The following is a 20,474-nucleotide window of genomic DNA, read 5'->3' as shown; positions in this document are numbered from 1 at the left end:
TGGATCAGTCGTCTCTTCTGATTGGTTTATAACTTTTGACAGCGTTTAATCCAAAAGCAAATTAATTTCTGCAAGAGCACGGAGAGATTCGTGAGCGCACATGTGCAGTTTGAGCGCGCAGGACACGTTTGAGCACGCAGGAAACAGTTTGAGCGTGCACACGCAATATCTGAGCGAGAGGAGAGGCAGTTCATAAGAGAGCACTGTATATTTGAGCGCGCGCGTCCAGATTTGCGCGAGAGCAAAGGAAATCCGCGCGCGAGCGGACAGATTTGCGCGAGAGCAGAGGAAATCCGCGCGCGAGCGGACAGATTTGCGCTCGCGCATTACATTGATATGCTCTCGACAATTGACAGTAAAATAACGCCATATTAATTAAGTTGGATAATGGTCGCTGCCGCTCCATATTTAAAGAGTGCGCGCGATCGCTGAAAGTGAAAGTAAACGCGCGCGCGCATTCAAACGCGATTTCAATACCCCGCATTTTGAAAGCGGCTCCCTGATGAATGCAAATATCTCTCAATATGAAAGCTATTTTAGGCTGGGCAGTGTAGTTGTAACCATCTCTTAGCTCTGTATCAAAGAAAAAGTTGGTCTTATTTGCACTTTGAATATTGAGAGGGTGCGATTATGGTTTCAACTTGTAAAGTGTTACCATAAAAATGAATAACAGTTTTCTCTTAATCTTATTAAGCACAAACAGTAAGGTTTCATTTGTTAACATTAGTTTATGCATTGTGAACTATCATGAACTAACAATGAGTGACTATTTTTATTAACTAACATAAACAAAGATTAATAAATACTGTAGCAAATATATTGCTCATTGTTAGTTGATGTTTGTTAATATGTTGATGTTAATAAATGAGACCTTATTGTAAAGTGTTACCATTTTTATTTATACTTTTTTTATGATCAGTTTGTGGAAAGGAGTTCAGTTAGGAGGTCAAAAGTTGTAGAAGCTCATAAATCATGTACAGTAAGGTCTGAAGAGACTGAAATCATACAGAAGAGAAGTCAGTCAGTTGAGTTAGTGGCAAAACCTTTTACAGTACTTGAGTATTGTTGTCTTTTACTGCATATGATAATTCATACTCAGAAAGTAGAACTGAATGACATTCATTAAGATGATTAGTTAAAACATTTCAAATACACCTGCAGAATATTTTTTCTAGTCATGTATTTCGCCATTGAGGATTTCTTAAAAATAGTGTGTAAAAATCTTGTCTCGTCTCGTCTCGTGAACTCAATCTCTCGTCTCGTCTCGTCTCGTCTCGTGAGATACCCGTCTCGTCACACCCCTAATATTTATTAATCCGCGCATTAAATGAGGCAAGTGTGTAGCATTACATTCAAGCTATTTTAAAGGGCACCTATTATGCAAAATTCACTTTTACATGGTGTTTGACCATAAATGTGTGTTGGCAGTGTGTGAGCAAAACCACCCTAGAATGAGAAAAATCCACCCAGTGTTTTTTTTACAATCTCAATAATTCATAAGCACTGTCTCAGAACGCCCTGTTCTAAGATTGCTCTCACTGTGACGTAGAATTGCGCTAAGCCCCACCCACGTGGTTTGATTGACAATCTGGTTTTGGCATAGACCCCGACCTCGGTGATCTGTCAACCATCCTCCATTGTTTCAACGACAGCCGGTAATGTCTCCTAAGAAACATAAGTGTTCTGTTGTGGGATGTAATAATGAACATAGTAGTTTTCACTTACTTCCGACATCAGAGCCACTGAAAACGCAGTGGATGGATTTTATTTACGAAAGAAAGGCGCCACTCAAAATTCCAAAATACGTTTATGTTTGCGCAAATCATTTTTTGACTGACTGTTTTGAGAACGAGGGTCAATTCAAAGCAGGTCTTGCTTCAAAGTTAATCCTCAAGTGTGGATCGTTGCCTACTGTTCGCGATCCAACGTCACCTCCAGAAGAAGTAAGTGTATTTAATGTTTTTTGAGCAAATAGTCATTTCAGTCGATGTCAGCCAATTCAATAACAAATGCGTCTAAAGTTGTTGTCGTCGTCGTAGAATGTCTGTGTATATAATTTAAACCTTGTTTGTATAGTGTGTATCCACACGTATATATATATATATATTTTTTTTTTTAAAGATATTGTATTAAAAACTGTGTATGTTTACTTAGCAAACGTTATCACAGTATTTATGTTTGTAGTTTCAAAAAATTGCACGAACGTTATCACAGTGTGTGTGTGTGTTGCACATCCATAATTGCAATGGGGGCGCGATTAAAACTCTATAAGTACATAAATGTATCAAATAACCATTCAGAGACGTCCTGCTCCATTCTCAATTGTGTTTCTTCTGCCGGAGTCTCTTCATCATCTGGGTCTGATTCCGGTTCAAACATGTACGGCTGAATGCCATACAAAACAGTGGGTCTCTCACTCTCAGCCATTCTGCTTCTACCGACTGTTTATTGCCATAGGTATGCAAGTTACGCCCTCATCCAAAGGCAGGGCGGGGATATGCAGCTCATTTATATTTAAGGTGGTACACACCAAAACAGCTCTTTTTAAAACAGGCCCCAAAAATGACATTTTCAAATGGTTATAATAAATTAACTGTGGGGTATTTTGTGCTGAAACTTCACAAATACATTCTGGGGACACCCAAGACCAATATTACATCTTGTAAAAAGGGGCATAATAGGTGCCCTTTAAGGCATAAAGAAATTGTTTTTATTGAAAAAAAAAGTTTAAATATTGTTTTATCGTTTTATCAAATATCATTTTGTTGATCAAAGATGAGTTTTAAGAGATAAAATTATTGACTACTGGGGGACTTTGAGGGATTTTTCATATAACGTCCAATGAACCTCTCCTCATCCATGTTTAATATTCATGAGGAGCAGGATTTTGATCCAATAAGTTTGCGCGGTGGACTTTTTACGCACCAAAAGTGTGTTCTGCTTTGAAATATAGCATCACTGACTCACAGAATAAAAATATTGTTTATTATTTTACATTTTTGTCACAGTAAACACCACAGCGTATTCCCACTCTCTGTTTCCACAAGGCTACCCAAACACAAACGGTCTGACCACACCAGGCAGGATTCCAAGATCTCCATCACGCTCAGATGAAGAGGTCTAAACAAATAGTGCCATCCCATTGCTCCTGTAACTAACTCCACTGAGACACACATTTCCAAAGAGAAAGAACAAAGAGTCCTAACAAAAATAGACACAGGAGTCAATTCTCAGCACATTGACACCTTTTTTTTGGCCATTTTGGCTGTGATTGCCTAGTTACTGAAAGGCCAAAACAATTATTATTGTGAATCGGAACAAATGCCGTTATCCAAGTTAGGAATCAAGAACAAGTTATTATTCTGAAGAGCGAGTAGCCTCAGTTCATGTCACGTGTGTCTTTTTATTAGGCAGGGTCCACAGTGTTATGATGACCTCACTGTAGTAATAATCCATATGTGAGCGTTACACATGCAGCGCACACCTCATAATGTGACCTCATCCTGCACGGTCCTGACAGCAAGCAATGTCATGGTCAAAAGGTAAAGAGACCATAGAAAAAAACTCTAGTCCCACATATGCTTCCTTTTATTTCGTTCAGGCCTTGAAACCTTGGCCTACTAGGTAATGGATGTATTTAGCTATCAGTATGTGATACACTCTGCAGAGGAGTGTTAAACCATTCATCTGTTTCTCTGTATGTGTGCAAACGTCTCAGCCATGACTCATATTTGAGGGATTGGCGGGTTGTTTTAGTGTTGAGTCTCTGTCAGCACCTCTTAATGCTCACTCCATAGCAGGGGCCAGCTTGAGGTCAAATCCGGGAGCCGCACTGTACTTACTCATAACACTGATTTTTGCCTTTGTTTTTTGTTTTACATTTATGTTTACAGTAAATCATTTGGCTGACGGTATTATCTTAGGATGGGGCTCAAGTAAGAAATGAAACATTTTTGCCTACCAGTCAGTGTGGCTGGTGGATGACCAATTTTACCAGTCACCAAGATTTTTTTTTTTACCAGACATAATACTTTTATTCAGCAAAGACACATTAAATTGATCAAAAGGGACAGGAAAGATGTTTATAATGTTACAAAATATTTCTTTTTCAGATAAATTCTTTCCTTCTTTAAAAAAAAAACAAAAAAAATCAAATAGAAAATTGTAATATTTCACAATATTACTGTTTTTCCTGTATTTTCGATCAAATAAATACAGCCTTGGTGAGCATAAGAGACTTCTTTCAAAATCATTAAATCTTATCGAACACAAAACGTTTTAATGATTACATAATATTTTTATATTTATTTTATTATATAGCTATATCACCATATTATATCATCAGAAGCCCAAAACAAAATTCCCATATGATATTATTGCGATTTTCAAACATCATAACACATTGTGATTTATTACCTTTTTTTTAACCTGCAAATGTTCACAAAAGAACTTTGTCCATGTTTCTCCTTCATCCCTTCCTTGTTCAATATTTTCTTTTCTTCGTATTTTGACATGTTTTAATAGAAATGTTTGCACGCTCAATGCAATGTATTTGTTTTGACAGTAAATATTATTTTAAGAGGTTTTAATATTAACAAGCACCCTAACGAACAAGTCAAAGGTGACATTATTAGGGCTGCCCTTGACTAAAGATTTTTCTAGTCGACTAGTAGTCGTTCATTTAAGCGATTAGTTGACTAATTGCACTTGTATATTAATAAGCCATGTAAATCACATTATAAAACTGTTAGTTCCTGTCCTTAATTCTGATTGCTCAATAGCTGTGTTTTATTCACGATAAAACATTGCTATGACCGCTTCACCCAACGGTTCTCTGTAGCACTACACAACACCCTTAGCAACCACTCTTAGCAACGTAAACTGTATGTTCTCAATTGATATTGTTCATTGAAGCTTACTGTATCATGTAGAAGAGTATTGTGAGAAAGAGATCGAGTGACCGAGTTATTATTTATTTAATATTTGTATTGTGTGGTAATGATCCGCTTTGCGTCGTGCCTAACAATGCCCTTCAGCCGTGACTTATTCACAATACAGCATAGGGCTGGGCGATATATCGCATGCGATTCTCACGCGCATTTCGTCAGTAAAGCCGGTTCCCTGATTACCGCTAAATCGCCATCACCTGCTTTCAAATGGTGCGCCATTTAACAGACAGAGCCGTAGTTCACTGATAAGCCACGCAAATATCGCGTTCATTATCGAAGGCAATTCATCTGCGATATGAACGTGATATTGCGTGGCTTATCAGTGAACTACGGCTCTGTCTCTTAAATGGCGCTCCATTTGAAAGCATGGCGATTTAGCGGTAATCAGGGAACCGGCTTTACTGACGAAATGCGCGTGAGAATCGCATGCGATATATCGCCCAGCCCTAATACAGCACAGCCTCTCGTACCTAATTGCTTACATAATGAGTTTTTAATTGCCTATATATAATACATAGCCTAATCAACACTCAAGCGCAAACATAAAGCTTGCCACAGCGCACCGGCAAAAGTAATGATTATAAATGTGTCATGAAAAAACAGCAAGTAGCCTATCTAAACATTCTAATAATTTATTGATAATGTTTGCTGTGTTTTCGGCTGGAGAGATTAAGTTGACACTGCTGAGTCGTCATCTCCGCTCTGTCCGCAGCAGTGGATGTGCCTATATGTGGATGCGCGTTTCATATGGATTACATAATATTTGTTTTCCACTTGAATTGGTTGACAATCGCTTGACATTTCAAGCTTTCTATAGAAATATTTATTATGTATGTGAGGCAAGTATACACTGAATTTTAGTTTACTTTTTTGACGCGCTCAAGTTCACAGAGGCTGAGACTGCAGAAAGCGCATCCTGTTTGTTTTCTTTATTTTACAAAGACACAATGTTTCCTTGTTATTGTGAGTTTACACAAATAAAAGTAAACCCTTTACAATTTCGAATGATTGATATCTCATTCATGTATCAATACAATATCCCTTCGCAAAATATCACAATATTGTGTTGTGTCGTTTTTTTTTCACCCCTAAATTATTTATACATATAAAAAGTACTACCCACATTTGGCTGGTGGTAGATGCTTACTTTGCATTAGTTTCACATGTTAAACAGCCATCATGGTCAACAGATGGCAAGCATGAAATTCAGAAAGTTATCTTTTGTCCTAAATGAAGGACAAGCTAATACAAATAAATAAGCTGACACAGCATTTTCCTTAGTCACGATTAATCCAGGTATTGTTAAAAGTAGTGAGTCTTGAGTCAGTGCCTGAAGACTGGGTGGGATTCTACTGTTCTGTAGTAGAAGTTGGGTGTGAGAACAGCTAAGTGCTTAATCTTGTTGTCATGTTAAGGGTGTGACAGGTCACATGTGTTATGGATGGTCTAAGGCAGGGGTGTCCAAATTTGGTCCTGGAGAGTTTAGCTCCAGCCAAAGAGTATAGAACCCAAGAGCCAACACTCTGATCCTTTTAGGGCAACAGCCACTAGATGGCGCTCCAGTAGCGCGGCCGCCATTATGGGGTGAAAATACTAACTGGACCATAGAATCCTTCACATCTTACACACCTAAAATCTGCAAATTTCACTGCCAAATCAGAAGCGCAAAAGAACATTTTTCAAATAAAATCAGTAAATTTTATAATGTTGTGTAGTTAGCCTACTTTGAGTATATCCATTTTATGCAACTTTACGCATTAATTAATAGTAAATTAATAATTAATACATTTAAGATCATCATGTTTGCAATGAACAATATATTTCAGACCTAGTGGAGTAATAGTAATAATATAGTATCACTCCACTTGGTCTGAATTGAAATAGGCTATATTGTACGTTTTAATGGGTCACACTACAAACAACAATCTTATAATACATGATACATTGCTGTGTTCGTTATCACATAATTCCCACTTTTGGACACTTTTGCTTTAATGGACATTAGACAACACTGCAAAATCAAGCTGTTATATTCATATATTGTCCAACATTCCCAATTTTTCTGATGCATGTCATTAATTTAATTTCATATGTTGGTATTAATTCAGTGTTTATAATGTTAATATACTACTCTCTTGAAAACGTTTAGCACATTTTCCCTATTACAGCTCTCAAGGCTAACTAATTGTAAAAGCGTTGATTATAACTAGGGCTGTCAATCGATTTAAAAATTTTAATCTAATTAATTACATACTCTGATTAATTAATCAAAATTAATCGCATACATAATTGTGATTTTATAGCATTTGTAAGAGAAGATGCTTTTTTGCTAAACCTGAAAGTATTAAAAAGTAGCATTTAGAAGTTATATTAACTAATAATATAATTTTCTACCATATACAATTGAATGCACCTAGCTAACAACAACTTGCTTTGTTCTGGTTTCACCTCACTCCAGTCTAAACTAATTGATTTTATAGGTAGGCCTAATTTACTATACATTGTCATTTAAATAACCTGAAAATATTGTGGATTATTAAGGCTAATTTTACTAACCATTCTTGCTAAATGGGGTAAGCACACTTATGTTCTCATTTCAGAGTTGTTTGAGTAAATGATTCATTATAGACTATGTGGACAGATCAGTTGTTGTCATGATTCATTAAAATTAATCTGTTCAAATGAGTCATTAGGTCGCGAATTGGACATTAGCGGACGTTGACGCGTTGCGTGCGAATCGCGACTGTTATTAGGACATCGCAAAAGATTTGTCAACACAGAAAACACTTCACCACTGGATAGGATTTTCTTTTTGTTTACTGAAAGTGTGGTTTATGTCAGCTGCACGTGCAGGGCTCCTGTCAGAGAAGATGAGGTGACTTTCTTTTGAGCACTATTCACACCCAACGGTTATTCAGGAAAAACATTCTCCAAATGCGGATTCGGTCTTACAAACTTTTAGCATTGTGTCAGTTGATTTTAGATTATTATGTGTGAGGTAGAGAGAGTGCAAAGATGGTGCTTACTTTGAAGAGAGAGAGAGCTCGCGCGCACGAGGGAGGAGCTCTGCTTATTCTGTCCATCAGCGCAGCAGTCGTCTCCCTCCTTCATTTTACAGTCGAATGGTGGCTAGAACCATAGATATACATAATAAAGGCCTTTATTATGTATATCTATGGCTAGAACGGCTCCAGGTTCAAAGGTCAATACGGAATGGATTAATCTGCGTTATTTTTTTTAACGTGTTATTTTTTCTCAGATTAATTAATCGAAATTGACGCGTTATTTTGACAGCCCTAATTATAACAATACATTTAGATCTGTGGCATTATATTTAGATCGTGGCATGAAAGGTTGCAGTGATGAACATTGTAGCCGATCACAGACATGTTGTTGAGCGCATGAAAGCAGTGATCTCGTCATTGCAACTCAATTTGTGCCCACTAACGAATGCTTTCATCATAACTAACAATGCAAACATGATTCATTGAATAAAACGAATAATACAGAGTTTTTTATCACTGATAAACTCGCGCTGTTTGATTGACAGCTCCAGCAATTGCAAAGGGAGCGTTCTTTGTTCATATATCAAAAACTCAAGGAAAAGTTGATTTCTCAATTCATGACCCCTTTAATGTCGTTGGTGTCATTGACAAACATTTTTTGTTATAGATTTTGTTACAGAAATGAACACTACTGTTAATGTAATGTTTCATTTGAACACCTGAGGCATACGTGTCAAAATATACTTTTGGGCATATTTACTAATAAATATAACAATTCACACTTAATCATTATATAGTCTAGATAGAGTTTTTAAATTGATAAATAAATAAGCGATTTATATTGGAGAGTTCAGTTTTAATTTCTGGAAGTCTGACTCAGCATTTCTTTCAGGGTAGTTCTGAAAAAATGTAGCCAGAAGTTGTGTTCCAAACCTCTCCCTTTAAGGGAATGCGTGCTGAAGCCATTTTCCATTGGGGGGTCTGTAAATTGGAAATGAGTGAACGTTCTCCCACTTCCCCCACCCCCTGCCTCGCAACAGCTGTAACATATTAGGCCTTATTTTCTCTTCCATTGAGAGACAAGAGGAACAGGCTCTTTGCCTTGCTATGATCAGGCTTGAGAGGACAATGGGGATCCATTAAATGAACAATCTGGAAAGATCTGCATCGTCCAATAACAAGTGCAGAGGACTGGGTTGGAAAATTGAAGTTGTGATTCATGCTGTCTTTCCAAAAACATCTTGGAAACTACTGGCTAAGTTGCAGAACAGAAACAATTTTTCACTTTTTCAGTGGTCTCTCATAATGACAAAAATGTTTGTTATAGTAATTTGCATGATTGTATTAAAGTGATAGTTCACCTAAAAATAAAAGTTCTCTCAACATTTACTCACACTCACCTGTTGTTCTAACCCTGCAGTACGCAAAAGATGTTTTGAAGACTATACTGGCTGCACTTTTTCATGCAATTACAGTAAATAAGGACTGAAGCATTTCATTCTCATAAAGAATGAAAAAGCATCATAAAAGTCCTCTATTATATTCCAAATCTTTTGAAGCTATATGAAGGCTACGTGTGATAAGCAGACTTAAAGTTATTCACTGATTCACAGAATTTTTGTTTCATGTTATTCACTGGTTTACTGAATTGTCATTGTTTTTAAAGATCCCGTTCTTCGTGATCCCATGTTTCAAACTTTAGTTAGTGTGTAATGTTGTTGTTAGAGTATAAATAAAATCTGTAAAATTTTAAAGCTCAAAGTTCAATGCCAAGCAAGATATTTTATTTAACAGAAGTCGCCTACATCGAACAGCCAGTTTGGACTACATCCCTCTACTTCCTTCTTTAATGACGTCACTAAAGCAGTTTTTTGACTAACCTCCGCCCACAGGAATACACAAGAGTTGCGTTTGTAGAGTGTGTTTGTCGCCATGTCGTCGAAACGCTGTTATTTTCATCCCGCAGTCCAATCACCGGGTCTGATTCCGGCTCAAATTGATAGGGTAAAATTAAAGACATGTTTACAATAACACTGAGCGCGTGCATCTAAGTAAATTATGTGAAAAATACTGTGGTTTTTTACACGCGAAACATGAACACATGTTATATTGCACACTATAAACACAATCAAAGCTTCAAAAAAACACGAAAAACGGGACCTTTAAGGCTACTTTTATGTAGCCTTTCTAAAATCTTGCTTATATTTAAAGCAATATCATATTATATATCATAATCAGTTTATATCACAATATTATTTAACATTTTGATTGATGATATCACAGTAGCCACTTTTTAATGGAAAGCAGCCACGCACATTGCAACACCTTATTTAAAAAATAAAGAATTATTAAAAATATATTATCTGTTTTATCTGCTTTGTTCTGAAGCAAGCACACAACTTGCCCAATTTTGAATGTAGCCTTTCCGCTCAATGAATCAAATCAGTGCGCTCGAGAATCAAATCAACTGGTTCATTGAAAATGTCTGACGAATGATTCATTCATAAAGTTGTCTTTTGGCTTTAGAAGCATATAGCACACAAGATATATGCACCACTTTTATGGTACTTTTAAGGTACTCTTGTGTATGTGTTTGTTTTTTAATAGCTCAATTATAATTGCTTGGAAAAGAGCAGTTAGGACAGTCTTCACAGTTTCTTATTTTTGTGCTCCACATAATGAAGCCATAGATTTGAATATACATGAGGGTTAATAAATAACAGAATTTGAACTTTACTTTAAAGGTCCCGTTCTTCGTGGTTTTTTGAAGCTTTGATTGTGTTTATAGTGTGCAATATAACATGTGTTCATGTTTCGCGTGTAAAAAAACACAGTTTTTTTTCACATAATTTACTTATCTGTATACCGCTGTTTCCACTGTCATAAAAACGGGCTGATGACTTCCTTGTTCTATGAAGTCCCTCCTTCAGAAATACGTAACAAGTTCTGATTGTGCCAGCGGTTCCTGTGTTGTGATTCGACAACAGCTTAGCGCTCCTTGCCCGGAAAGGTCACGCCTATAACCATAATGGGGAGATGCATGCGCTCAGTGTTGAGCCGGAATCAGACCCGGAGAACATAGATGAAGAGGATCGAGTAGAACCTGTGCAAACACGTCTTTTACAGGATGTGTCACAATGGTAAGCTGTTTATTTACAGTAGGTAACGTTACATAGGCCTAAACATAGAACAATGATTCGCGTGGCTGCAGCTAAACCAGCATGTGGTTAAACAGTAAATAACAGATATAATCAACAAATAATTTAAACTGATCATAACAAACACCAACAATCGATGGTGTCCGGTTGAATTACTACACTTTTTAAAAGTTTTGGTCGGATAAGTTTCAATTGCCATCTAGTTAACAAAGCTAAACAGCGTTGCCCTTTGTGTGATAAGTTACAGAAACTGTTAAACGCACCAACGTAAATAATAAAATGCACTTACCGGTTGTGGTCCACAAACAACGCCTTCTCCAGACAAAGAGGGAACTGCTCCATCTTTCAAAAATAATCTTTGTGCGAATCCGGCATTAAACTGACTGAGATTGAGGAAGCTGTCCTCAGTAAAATGTGCTGCACATAGTTTAACATGTGGATTATAATTTTCGGGAACCGAGTTAAACATAAATTGTAACCACTGATTTCTAAGTACAGCGTCCCTGGGAAGGCCAAACAAAGGTGATTGGACTGCGGGATGAAAATAACAGCGTTTCGACGACATGGCGACAAACACACTTTACAAACGCAACTCTTGCTCTTCTCCGTGGGAGCGCAACAAGACCACGCCCCCTTTTTTGTGTATTCCTGTGGGCGGAGGTTAGTCAAAACACAGTTTTAGTGACGTCATTAAAGAAGGAAGTAGAGGGATGTAGTCCAAACTGGCCGTTCGATGTAGGCGACTTCTGTTAAATAAAATATCTCGCTTGGCATTGAACTTTGAGCTTTAAAATTTTACAGATTTTATTTATACTCTAACAACAACATTACACACTAACTAAAGTTGGAAACATGGGATCACGAAGAATGGGACCTTTAAATTTTATTAACATTGTGTTCTTTGTTGTGCTGTGATCTATATGAGTGAATTGTTTGTAGTGTGGTTAGCTTTGAAGCTGAATAGTGATATAATGAGTCTCCAATAATGCTCTTCAGATGTTCTTTCCGCGATAGAATCTAATAGCTCTGATCTCTAGGCACTATTAGTGTGTGATGCCCAGAATAATTACCCTAGCTTGCTGCCCTCTCATTACTTGAAATCTGTTTCTTTGAACCACATGGGTCTGAGATCACGCTTTCACTCTTCAGTAGGAATTTGTCTATAAAAATAAAGTGAATAAGTTGAAGGTTTTCCCGTTGTGCAGATGGGCAGCTCTGGTATTATGTTGATCTGTTCTGAGCACACCCAGGATTTTGCTGCCTTTTAAGGCACTGTTTTTCAGCAGCATATACAGTAGAGAGCAACACCCCAGCAGACAGACAGCAGGCTCTTCTATGAACTCATAGTGAGGCCTCAAGCACAGCTGATGACAAGCTGTGCTTATACGCCTAGTTTGCCTTGGTGCTTTACCACACAAAGAACACATGTGAGCCCGACCATGTCATTAGAACCAATCAGACCTTCAGCAACAGTCAGCATCATGCTTAATTTGCCAAAAGACTGTTTCTGATAAACTAGCCTTGAGAAAGATGTGATCTATGCTTTCAGCCTTTAACCCAGTGGTGCTCTTCAGCTGCTATTTTAGTCCCTTCTGCCCCCTGGTGGAAGTAAACAGATATTTCCTTTTGAACCTCTGTATCAAGACTTTCAAACGAGTCTTTTTTTTTTCTGTGCAATAAAAATAATAAAGAAAAACAAAACATTTTATAGGTAAAATGACTAGTTTAAAATGTGCCAGATGCCAAGTATTTTTTTTAATTAATTTTATTTAGCCTGTATCATGTATGTATCAATGTGTATCATATGAATTGCAAATCATTTATAGAATTCTCAGCAAGTTTTGAAATGTATAATTTCAAACATAAATTTTTAACCATATTCCAAAGATTTTTAAATCCTTTTTTAATATTGAAAAACATACATACAATTTTTAACAAAAGTTTTATATATATACTTTTTATTTTTTAATTGTAATAGGCCTATTTTTAAACATTTTTGGATGTAAAAATATATTTTTACAAATAGCACAAGTTTATAACATTTCCCTCAAGTAATGTGGTTTCACATGTGAAAGCAAATGATTTTATTTTTAAGAGACTCGCTGACCATGAGACACAGTCATGAGATCTTCTTTTATTTGCTTTCTTCATGTTGGTTATTTTTAGCTAAATTGATTTTTCAAATGTTAGTAATACTTGAAAACTAAACTTCTTCTCTGCCTCTTATTCATATGCCAAACTACTTTAAAGAATCTCAGCCTTTTATTTCTAATCCTTTCCATTTAGCAAGCTTAGGGTGCTTTCACACTTGGTTCGATTGCCTGGACCGAACCCGAGTTCGATTGCTCTCCCCTCCCCCTGCCCCCACTGGACTGTGTTCACATTATATTATTTGGGTCCGAACCGCGGTTCGTTTGCGTCATCAAACCAGCAGCTGTTTACTCCATTGCTTAGTAACGACGGCGCAGGAGAAGGTGACAAAATGCAACGTTGCTCTCCTCACTTTTATATTTTTGTTTTTGAACCGTTGGTTTTGTTCATTACAGCACTTGCGTCTATCTGCCGCGAATGTAGAGCACTGAAGGCGAGTGGAAATGAGACACTACAGCTCTCTGCTTGCAGCATGTCAGTCACGCTCGCAGTGGCGGAGCCAGGATTTTTTCGTAGGGGTGGCCAGGCAGGGGCCAGCAACCAGTCAGGGGTGGCACAGAAATCTTCATTATTTAAATGTAAAAATTAGTCTGATTATACTGGACTGTGCCTACAACACAACTGAATCCAGTTAATTTTTAAATTGTAATTGAGATCATGGAATGCTGAGTGAATTTGACCTTTTTTTTCTTCTTCTTTTTTTTAATCATTCCTCACTTGCAGGCATATTAATAAATTAATTAATAAATTAAATTAATAACGCAATCTTGTCAACAAAAAAAGTAGACAGAAACAGCAATTGTGAGCGGGGTGGCCAAAGGGGTGGCCAAGGGTGGCCACCCCCTGGGTCCGCCCCTGCACGCTCGTCAGGAAAGTGAAACACGTACACAAACACGCATTTTTATCAAATAATATGGTATTAATAGTGGTTCACTCACGCAATTTGGTACGTTTGCATTCATATCAGAAGCAAACCGTACTGGAGTTCACTTGAACCGCACCCCAGACCACCCTTTTTAAGCGGACTCGAACCGCACCCGAGTTCAGAAGACAATTTTCACATCATCCAAATGTACCAAACTCTGGCGTCAATCGAACCAAAAGTGCTAATGTGAAAGCACCCTTAGTCACAGTAAATCTATAAATTGTAACTTCTATTCTCTCTCTCCCTCTGCATAGACTGAGGGGTAGATGCATCACCAGGAGCGAGCACAGTATGAAGAAAGCAGGCAGGCCAGTGGGGAATAAGGCAGCAAGTGGAGGAGGTAAAGGTGACACAGTGACAGCCGGAACCTCTGCTGGCAAAAGCGCTGTTAAGAGCCCTACCACAGCTCCGCTCTCCAAGGTAACATCACTTTCTTGCTCAAATCAACAACTTGTATTTGAGATATTCAAACTAATACTAATATTTGGGTCATTCTTTTATTGTGACGTTTTTGGTGATTCATTAATGTTTGATCAACAGGTCAAAAGCGATGACGATCTTCTAGCTGCTATGGCTGGGAGCAGTGCAGGGACAAACAGCAGTGTTGCCAAGGGCAAGAAATCAAACTCAACTCACTCAACATCCTGTGGAACAAACACTAATAACCCTGACACCAAGACCAAGACCAACTCAGGTATTTAACCCTCTGGTGTTCTTCGGTCATTTTTGACAGATTTTTTTTTTTATTTTGTACTTCATTGGACTGGTAAAAATCTTGGTAAAGGTTTTGGCACTTGCTAAGTGAACACACACACACACATACACAAAAACTCATGGACATGATTCAAAAAGGTTAGATAGTCCTGAAAAAAATCATGGTAAAAAATGACCGCATTGGAAATTAATGGGAAACAAATTTAATCTAGTGGAAACGTTTGGTACTGCATCCAAACAAAATCTTACTGAAAGCCCATTTTTGGAGATATCAACCTTACATTTGGAACACAACTTGTTTGGATTTGTGGCTTTGATTTTTCTATATATATAAACTGTAAAAGTTTAGTAAAGACATGAAACTTGTAGGTAAATTAACAGTTAAAACCCCTTTATGTTAATATGATTCTTAATTTTGAATGGTTGAAGTTTCAGCATTGTGAGGTGTAATGTTTTGTTCATTTGTTCACATATTTGTCATTGTCTTCACAAGGCCCATCTGGCAAACGGACATCATCCACGGCCTCCAAGGAGTCAAACACCTCACGAGACCGTTTAAGAAACTCAAGAAACTCCAACAGTAAGAAGCAGTCATTCACTGGAGTTTCTGATCGAGCCCAGCCTAGACATTCCCGCGGACTGGTCCAAAACTCAGACTCAGAGAGCCGCATGAGCAAATCAAAATCTGACGGTCAGCTAAGCGATAAAGTGGCCCTGGAGGCCAAAGTGAAAAATCTGTTAGGTCTGGCCAAGAGCAAAGACGTGGAAATCCTACAGCTACGGGGTGAGCTGAGGGACATGAGGGTGCAGCTGGGACTTCCTGAGGTTAGATCAACTTCTTATAATATTGCTGCATGATCATTTTGATTTTTGGTCCTAACTACATACTAAACAAAACAAGACTGTTTATAACATAGTTTATTGTATTATTTGAATTAAAATAAAATTTTATTGCAACAAAACTCTTTTGTGAATGTGTCCATATTGGAATGATGTTTAACTCTCATTTAAAGATCCAGTGAGTCAGATGCATGTAGCCAGCAAAGGCAACACAGTAAACTAGTTCATGTATTGTCTATGAATTATTTTGTGGTACCCAATCTTTTTATCTTATCACATTAAATTCAGACTGCAGTATCACAACTCAGGTAAAATATAATTTATTTTCATAATGTTCTGTGGCACTGTAGATTCAGCAGCGGCATAGCAATCCAAGGAAAACTGATCCAGCCTATATGCAGTACTACTGTAATTTAAAAATAAAATGGTTTTTCATTTTCAAAATCTACTAAAACAAATGGCACAATCAGAAAAAAAATTCTGTTTTTGGCAAGCCGAAGCATGTTGCGTTTCACTTTCCACCTGCCTCAGAGAAAAAATTAAAAATGTAATTGTGAGCTAAAGTTTAAAAGTATGAGATGTAAAGCCATGCTATGAGATATACTGTTGTGATTACGAGACAGTATTGAGTATTAAGTCACATTGACATTAGGTTGCAATTGTGAGATATAGTCACATTGTGAGATATAAAGTCATAGTTACTTTTTTATTCACTTTTTTGTTACTGCGAGGTGGAAAAAAGGCTTCTATAGTGACTCAATTAAAAGATATCTCTATGATTTTAACAAATATGGTAAATATTTGGTCAGCTGTATAATCATATTAGAATGTAGATAGTATTTATGTGGTGATACAAGTACCAGTGAGTAGTGTTGGTGCATCTGTAATGTGACAGAACTGATTGTGAAGACTTTAGAACAGACAAAAAAAGCCCTCACCATGATGTTAATATACCCCTAGGAAGATGAGGAGGATGAGAGGCCACCCGAGAGGGAGGCGGCTGCAGTGATCACAGCTGCAGATGTGGAATCAACGCTGCTGCTCCTGCAGGAGCAGAACCAGGCCATTCGTGGAGAGCTCAACCTGCTTAAGAATGAAAATCGTATGCTGAAGGACCGCCTCAATGCTCTGGGCTTTTCCCTGGAGCAGAGACTGGATGGGGCTGAGAAGACCTTTGGCTTTCCCTCCACCAGTCCTGAACTTTCCTCCTCTGGAGGTGGTGGAGGTCATGGAGACTGTGCTACTGTGGCCTCCTCTGTGGAGGGATCAGCACCAGGCTCTATGGAGGACCTCCTTACTGGAGGCCAGCGAAGTGGCTCAACGGACAACCTAGACAGCGAGTCCAGTGAGGTCTACCAAGCGGTGACCTCCAGTGACGATGCCTTGGATGCTCCCTCAGGCTGCGGTTCCTCGTCGTCCTCTGAGTCTGAAGGTGGCGCCCCGGAATGTCACAATTCCTCTCGTAAGGGGAGCAGTGGCAACACCAGTGAGGTGTCTGTGGCATGCCTGACAGAGCGTATTCACCAGATGGAGGAGAACCAACACAGCACGGCCGAGGAGCTCCAAGCCACTCTACAGGAACTGGCCGACCTGCAACAAATCACGCAGGAGCTAAATGGCGAAAATGAACGCCTGGGAGAAGAAAAGGTTCTACTTATGGATTCACTCTGTCAACAGAGTGACAAACTGGAGCACTGTGGCCGTCAGATCGAGTACTTCCGCTCTCTCCTGGACGAGCACGGTGTGGCTTACTCGGTAGACGAAGACATCAAGAGTGGCCGATACCTGGAGCTGGAGCAGCGCTATGTGGAGCTTGCGGAAAATGCTCGCTTTGAGCGCGAGCAGCTCTTGGGCGTGCAGCAACATCTGAGCAATACTCTAAAAATGGCCGAGCAGGATAACGCTGATGCTCAGAGTGTGATTGCAGCGCTGAAGGAGCGCAACCATCACATGGAGCGACTTCTAGATGTGGAAAGGCAGGAGCGATCCGGCATGGCGGCAGTGCTGGAGGAGTGTAAAGCTGCAGTCAACAATGACCAGGCTGAGCTGAGCCGCTGTCGGGCGTTACTGGAGCAGGAGAGGCAAAAGGTCGCTGAGCTCTACTCCATCCACAATGGTGGAGATAAGAGTGACATCCACCAGCTCCTGGAGGGGGTTAGGCTGGACAAGGAGGAAGCTGAAGCCAAAGCCTCCAAACTACAGGACGATTTGGGCCACGCTCGCAATGAGGTGGCATGTCTGCAGGACACCCTCAACAAGGTGAGCACGAGCACTGGTTCAGTTGATTTAAGAACTGTTAGGAGCCTGTTTGAGTACTTACTCCATCTCTTCTCTTGTGGTGGTTCAGCTGGACGCTGAGTACAGGGACTTCCAGAGTGAGGTGCAGAAAGAGTTGGCCGAGCAAAAGAGGGTTTTAGAGAAGCAACGTGAGGACATGCAGGAAAAAGAGACAGAAATTGGAGACATGAAGGAGACAATCTTTGAGCTGGAGGATGAAGTGGAGCAGCACAGAGCCGTCAAACTTCATGACAACCTCATCATCAGTGACCTGGAGAGTGAGTTTGACAGATTTTGACTTACACATGCTGATTTTGGTCTTCTCCTGACCTAAACAAGTTTATTGCTTGCTGAACTGTTCAGCATAGTCTTGCAGTTTAAGGACTGATCTGTTTTGCCGCTTATTCTGACCAAGAACCACCCACTTACACAAGAAGAGACTGTCTAAATCAGTGTTTTAGGTCTGATTTAGACCCTGTTTCCACCTGGCATTAAGATGCGTTTTGGTCGATCGGATCACAAATGGACGAGGGAGACACGCCCATTTCCACCTGGTATTTTAATCCATCTTTTGTCCCTTTTGTCCACTTTCAACTCTCTCCTGATATCTTTGATCTAATGGACAAAATAAGCTTGCGCAATTTATATTTGAACGCGCCCAGAGACGACAGAAAACATATACGAAGAGTTTTCATTTCCAAGACTGGTCAAACGCGGTGAGTGCATGTTAGAAATCACGAATGGTGAGAGAACATTGTGCTTGGTACATTTATTTTGTCTTCAAACCAAACTTTGGTCTTCAGTCGACAAAGTTTAAATCACATATGGTTAGCGCACTTCCCGTAATGTTTACATGTTAGGTCAGTAGGTGGAGAGTAGGTGGTCTTTACTGGCTGTTGGAATACATTTGACCACATAAGTGTTTCCACTACAAAAGCAATCCAGTCGAATGCGATTTCGACTACCACTGGAAGTGGTCAAAAGTGGACAAGTTCAAAACGTTTAACACCCTGCCTGTTTACACCTGTATGTAACGTCGTCCATTTGTGATCTGATCGACCAAAATGCATCTTAATACCAGGTGGCCTCAGACAGTCTCTTCCATTTTAGGTCTTGAAGTATCTACTAATAAGCTGATGAGTTGATTCACATGTTTGATTAGGAAGTGGGGTGCCTCCAGGAACAGGGTTGGGAAACTCATTACATGTAAAGCAACCAACCAGTTTATTTTTTACCTGCCATTTATGGACAGTTAAATCTAAAATGGATGATACCAGACTTGTAGCACAGGGAAAAAAATAAAATATGGTGTTACAGTGTCCATGAGCAGTTGTAAAGAAAACGGCAGAAATTGATGGAAATGTATAGCTGTAGTGATCAGAATTTGTATCTGTTCAAAATTAAGAAGTACTTGATTATTTCACAGAGAGAAAACAAGTTTTGCTTGTGAATATCTAGTTTCCTGCTGAAACACTGGTACCTATTAAACATGATTTTGTTTCCCTGCGGACTGATTAAAAATCTGCCCATCCTGACTCCAAGAAGCTTCTTTGCAGTCAGGTAGTGTTTTCGCACATACTTTTCAGTTCTGTGTGCAAGATGGATCTGATAATATGAATATGATTGTGGGAAGTTTGGGTGCATGCTATGTTCAACTCTAGGAGAGGCTCTAATTGTTGTATCTTCCTCATATCACCACATGGTGGTGCCAGTCGTTTAAGAACATGGTTCACTTATTTTGTTAGTAGTATGAAACAACAGTAAATGAATGATGTTTTTCTAACATCACTTGATTGCTACAGTTCACAAATATCAGTGGAAATTGTAAGGAGAGATTATATCTTTTATTCAGTTGTCACCTTTTATCCTTTGTGGTGACATTTAGAATGCATAATGCTTTTATTACATAATTTCTGCACTGTAGCAACAGTGATTTTCTTTTTTCCCCCCATATGAACCCTGTATGCCCTCAGTTCACATGCTCATTCGCTCTCCTTCCGGTTTCCTGGCAGATTCGATGAAAAAGCTTCAGGATCAGAAGCACGACATGGAGAGAGAGATAAAGATACTGCACCGCAGACTCAGGGTGAGTGAGGGCAAGGATGGCAGTTCATGCGGTCATCTGAGGATTCATCCGGCTTTCACAGACAGGCATTATTTGAAAGGGTGTCCTCAGCTTCTGAGTGTTATGTTAGGATAAAACCACAGCAAAATCTTAATTTCTTACTAGAGAAAATTCATCTAACATACATTCTTGGAGGACACTCATGAGCCCACTTTTTTTTTTTTTTTTGTTAATTAATGTTTGACTTAACCCACTGATGTCCAGGCCTTTCATATGAATGTACTGTGCAGTTCTTTTGCATTTTAAATTTTACATTTTATTTTAAATATACTTTTTTTTTTTGCATTACATTTAAATAAATTTACTTTCTTAAAAAATGCCTGTGCATGT

At 38.7% G+C, this 20,474-nt stretch overlaps 1 protein-coding gene across 4 annotated transcripts in view; it reads left to right on the top strand.

The window, feature by feature from the left end:
* specc1la (sperm antigen with calponin homology and coiled-coil domains 1-like a) overlaps positions 1-20,474 on the top strand; it is a 46,003-nt gene that overhangs the window by 8,767 nt on the left and 16,762 nt on the right. For 2 of the 4 annotated variants that reach the window (XM_048209637.1, XM_048209638.1), the window contains 6 exons: positions 14,443-14,608; positions 14,729-14,882; positions 15,396-15,727; positions 16,703-18,001; positions 18,090-18,297; positions 19,993-20,105. In XM_048209637.1, coding sequence (XP_048065594.1) covers positions 14,480-14,608; positions 14,729-14,882; positions 15,396-15,727; positions 16,703-18,001; positions 18,090-18,297; positions 19,993-20,105 — 2,235 coding nt within the window. In that variant the 5' untranslated portion in view covers positions 14,443-14,479. Of the gene's footprint in view, positions 1-14,442; positions 14,609-14,728; positions 14,883-15,395; positions 15,728-16,702; positions 18,002-18,089; positions 18,298-19,561; positions 19,580-19,992; positions 20,106-20,474 lie in introns of all 4 variants that reach the window. The other 2 variants (XM_048209639.1, XM_048209640.1) reach the window with 2 other exon arrangements.

This window comes from Megalobrama amblycephala, linkage group LG12 (assembly GCF_018812025.1).
Source record: "Megalobrama amblycephala isolate DHTTF-2021 linkage group LG12, ASM1881202v1, whole genome shotgun sequence".
In the NCBI taxonomy this organism is placed as follows: Eukaryota; Metazoa; Chordata; class Actinopteri; order Cypriniformes; family Xenocyprididae; genus Megalobrama; species Megalobrama amblycephala.
This window is presented reverse-complemented; position numbering and strand designations above follow the sequence as displayed.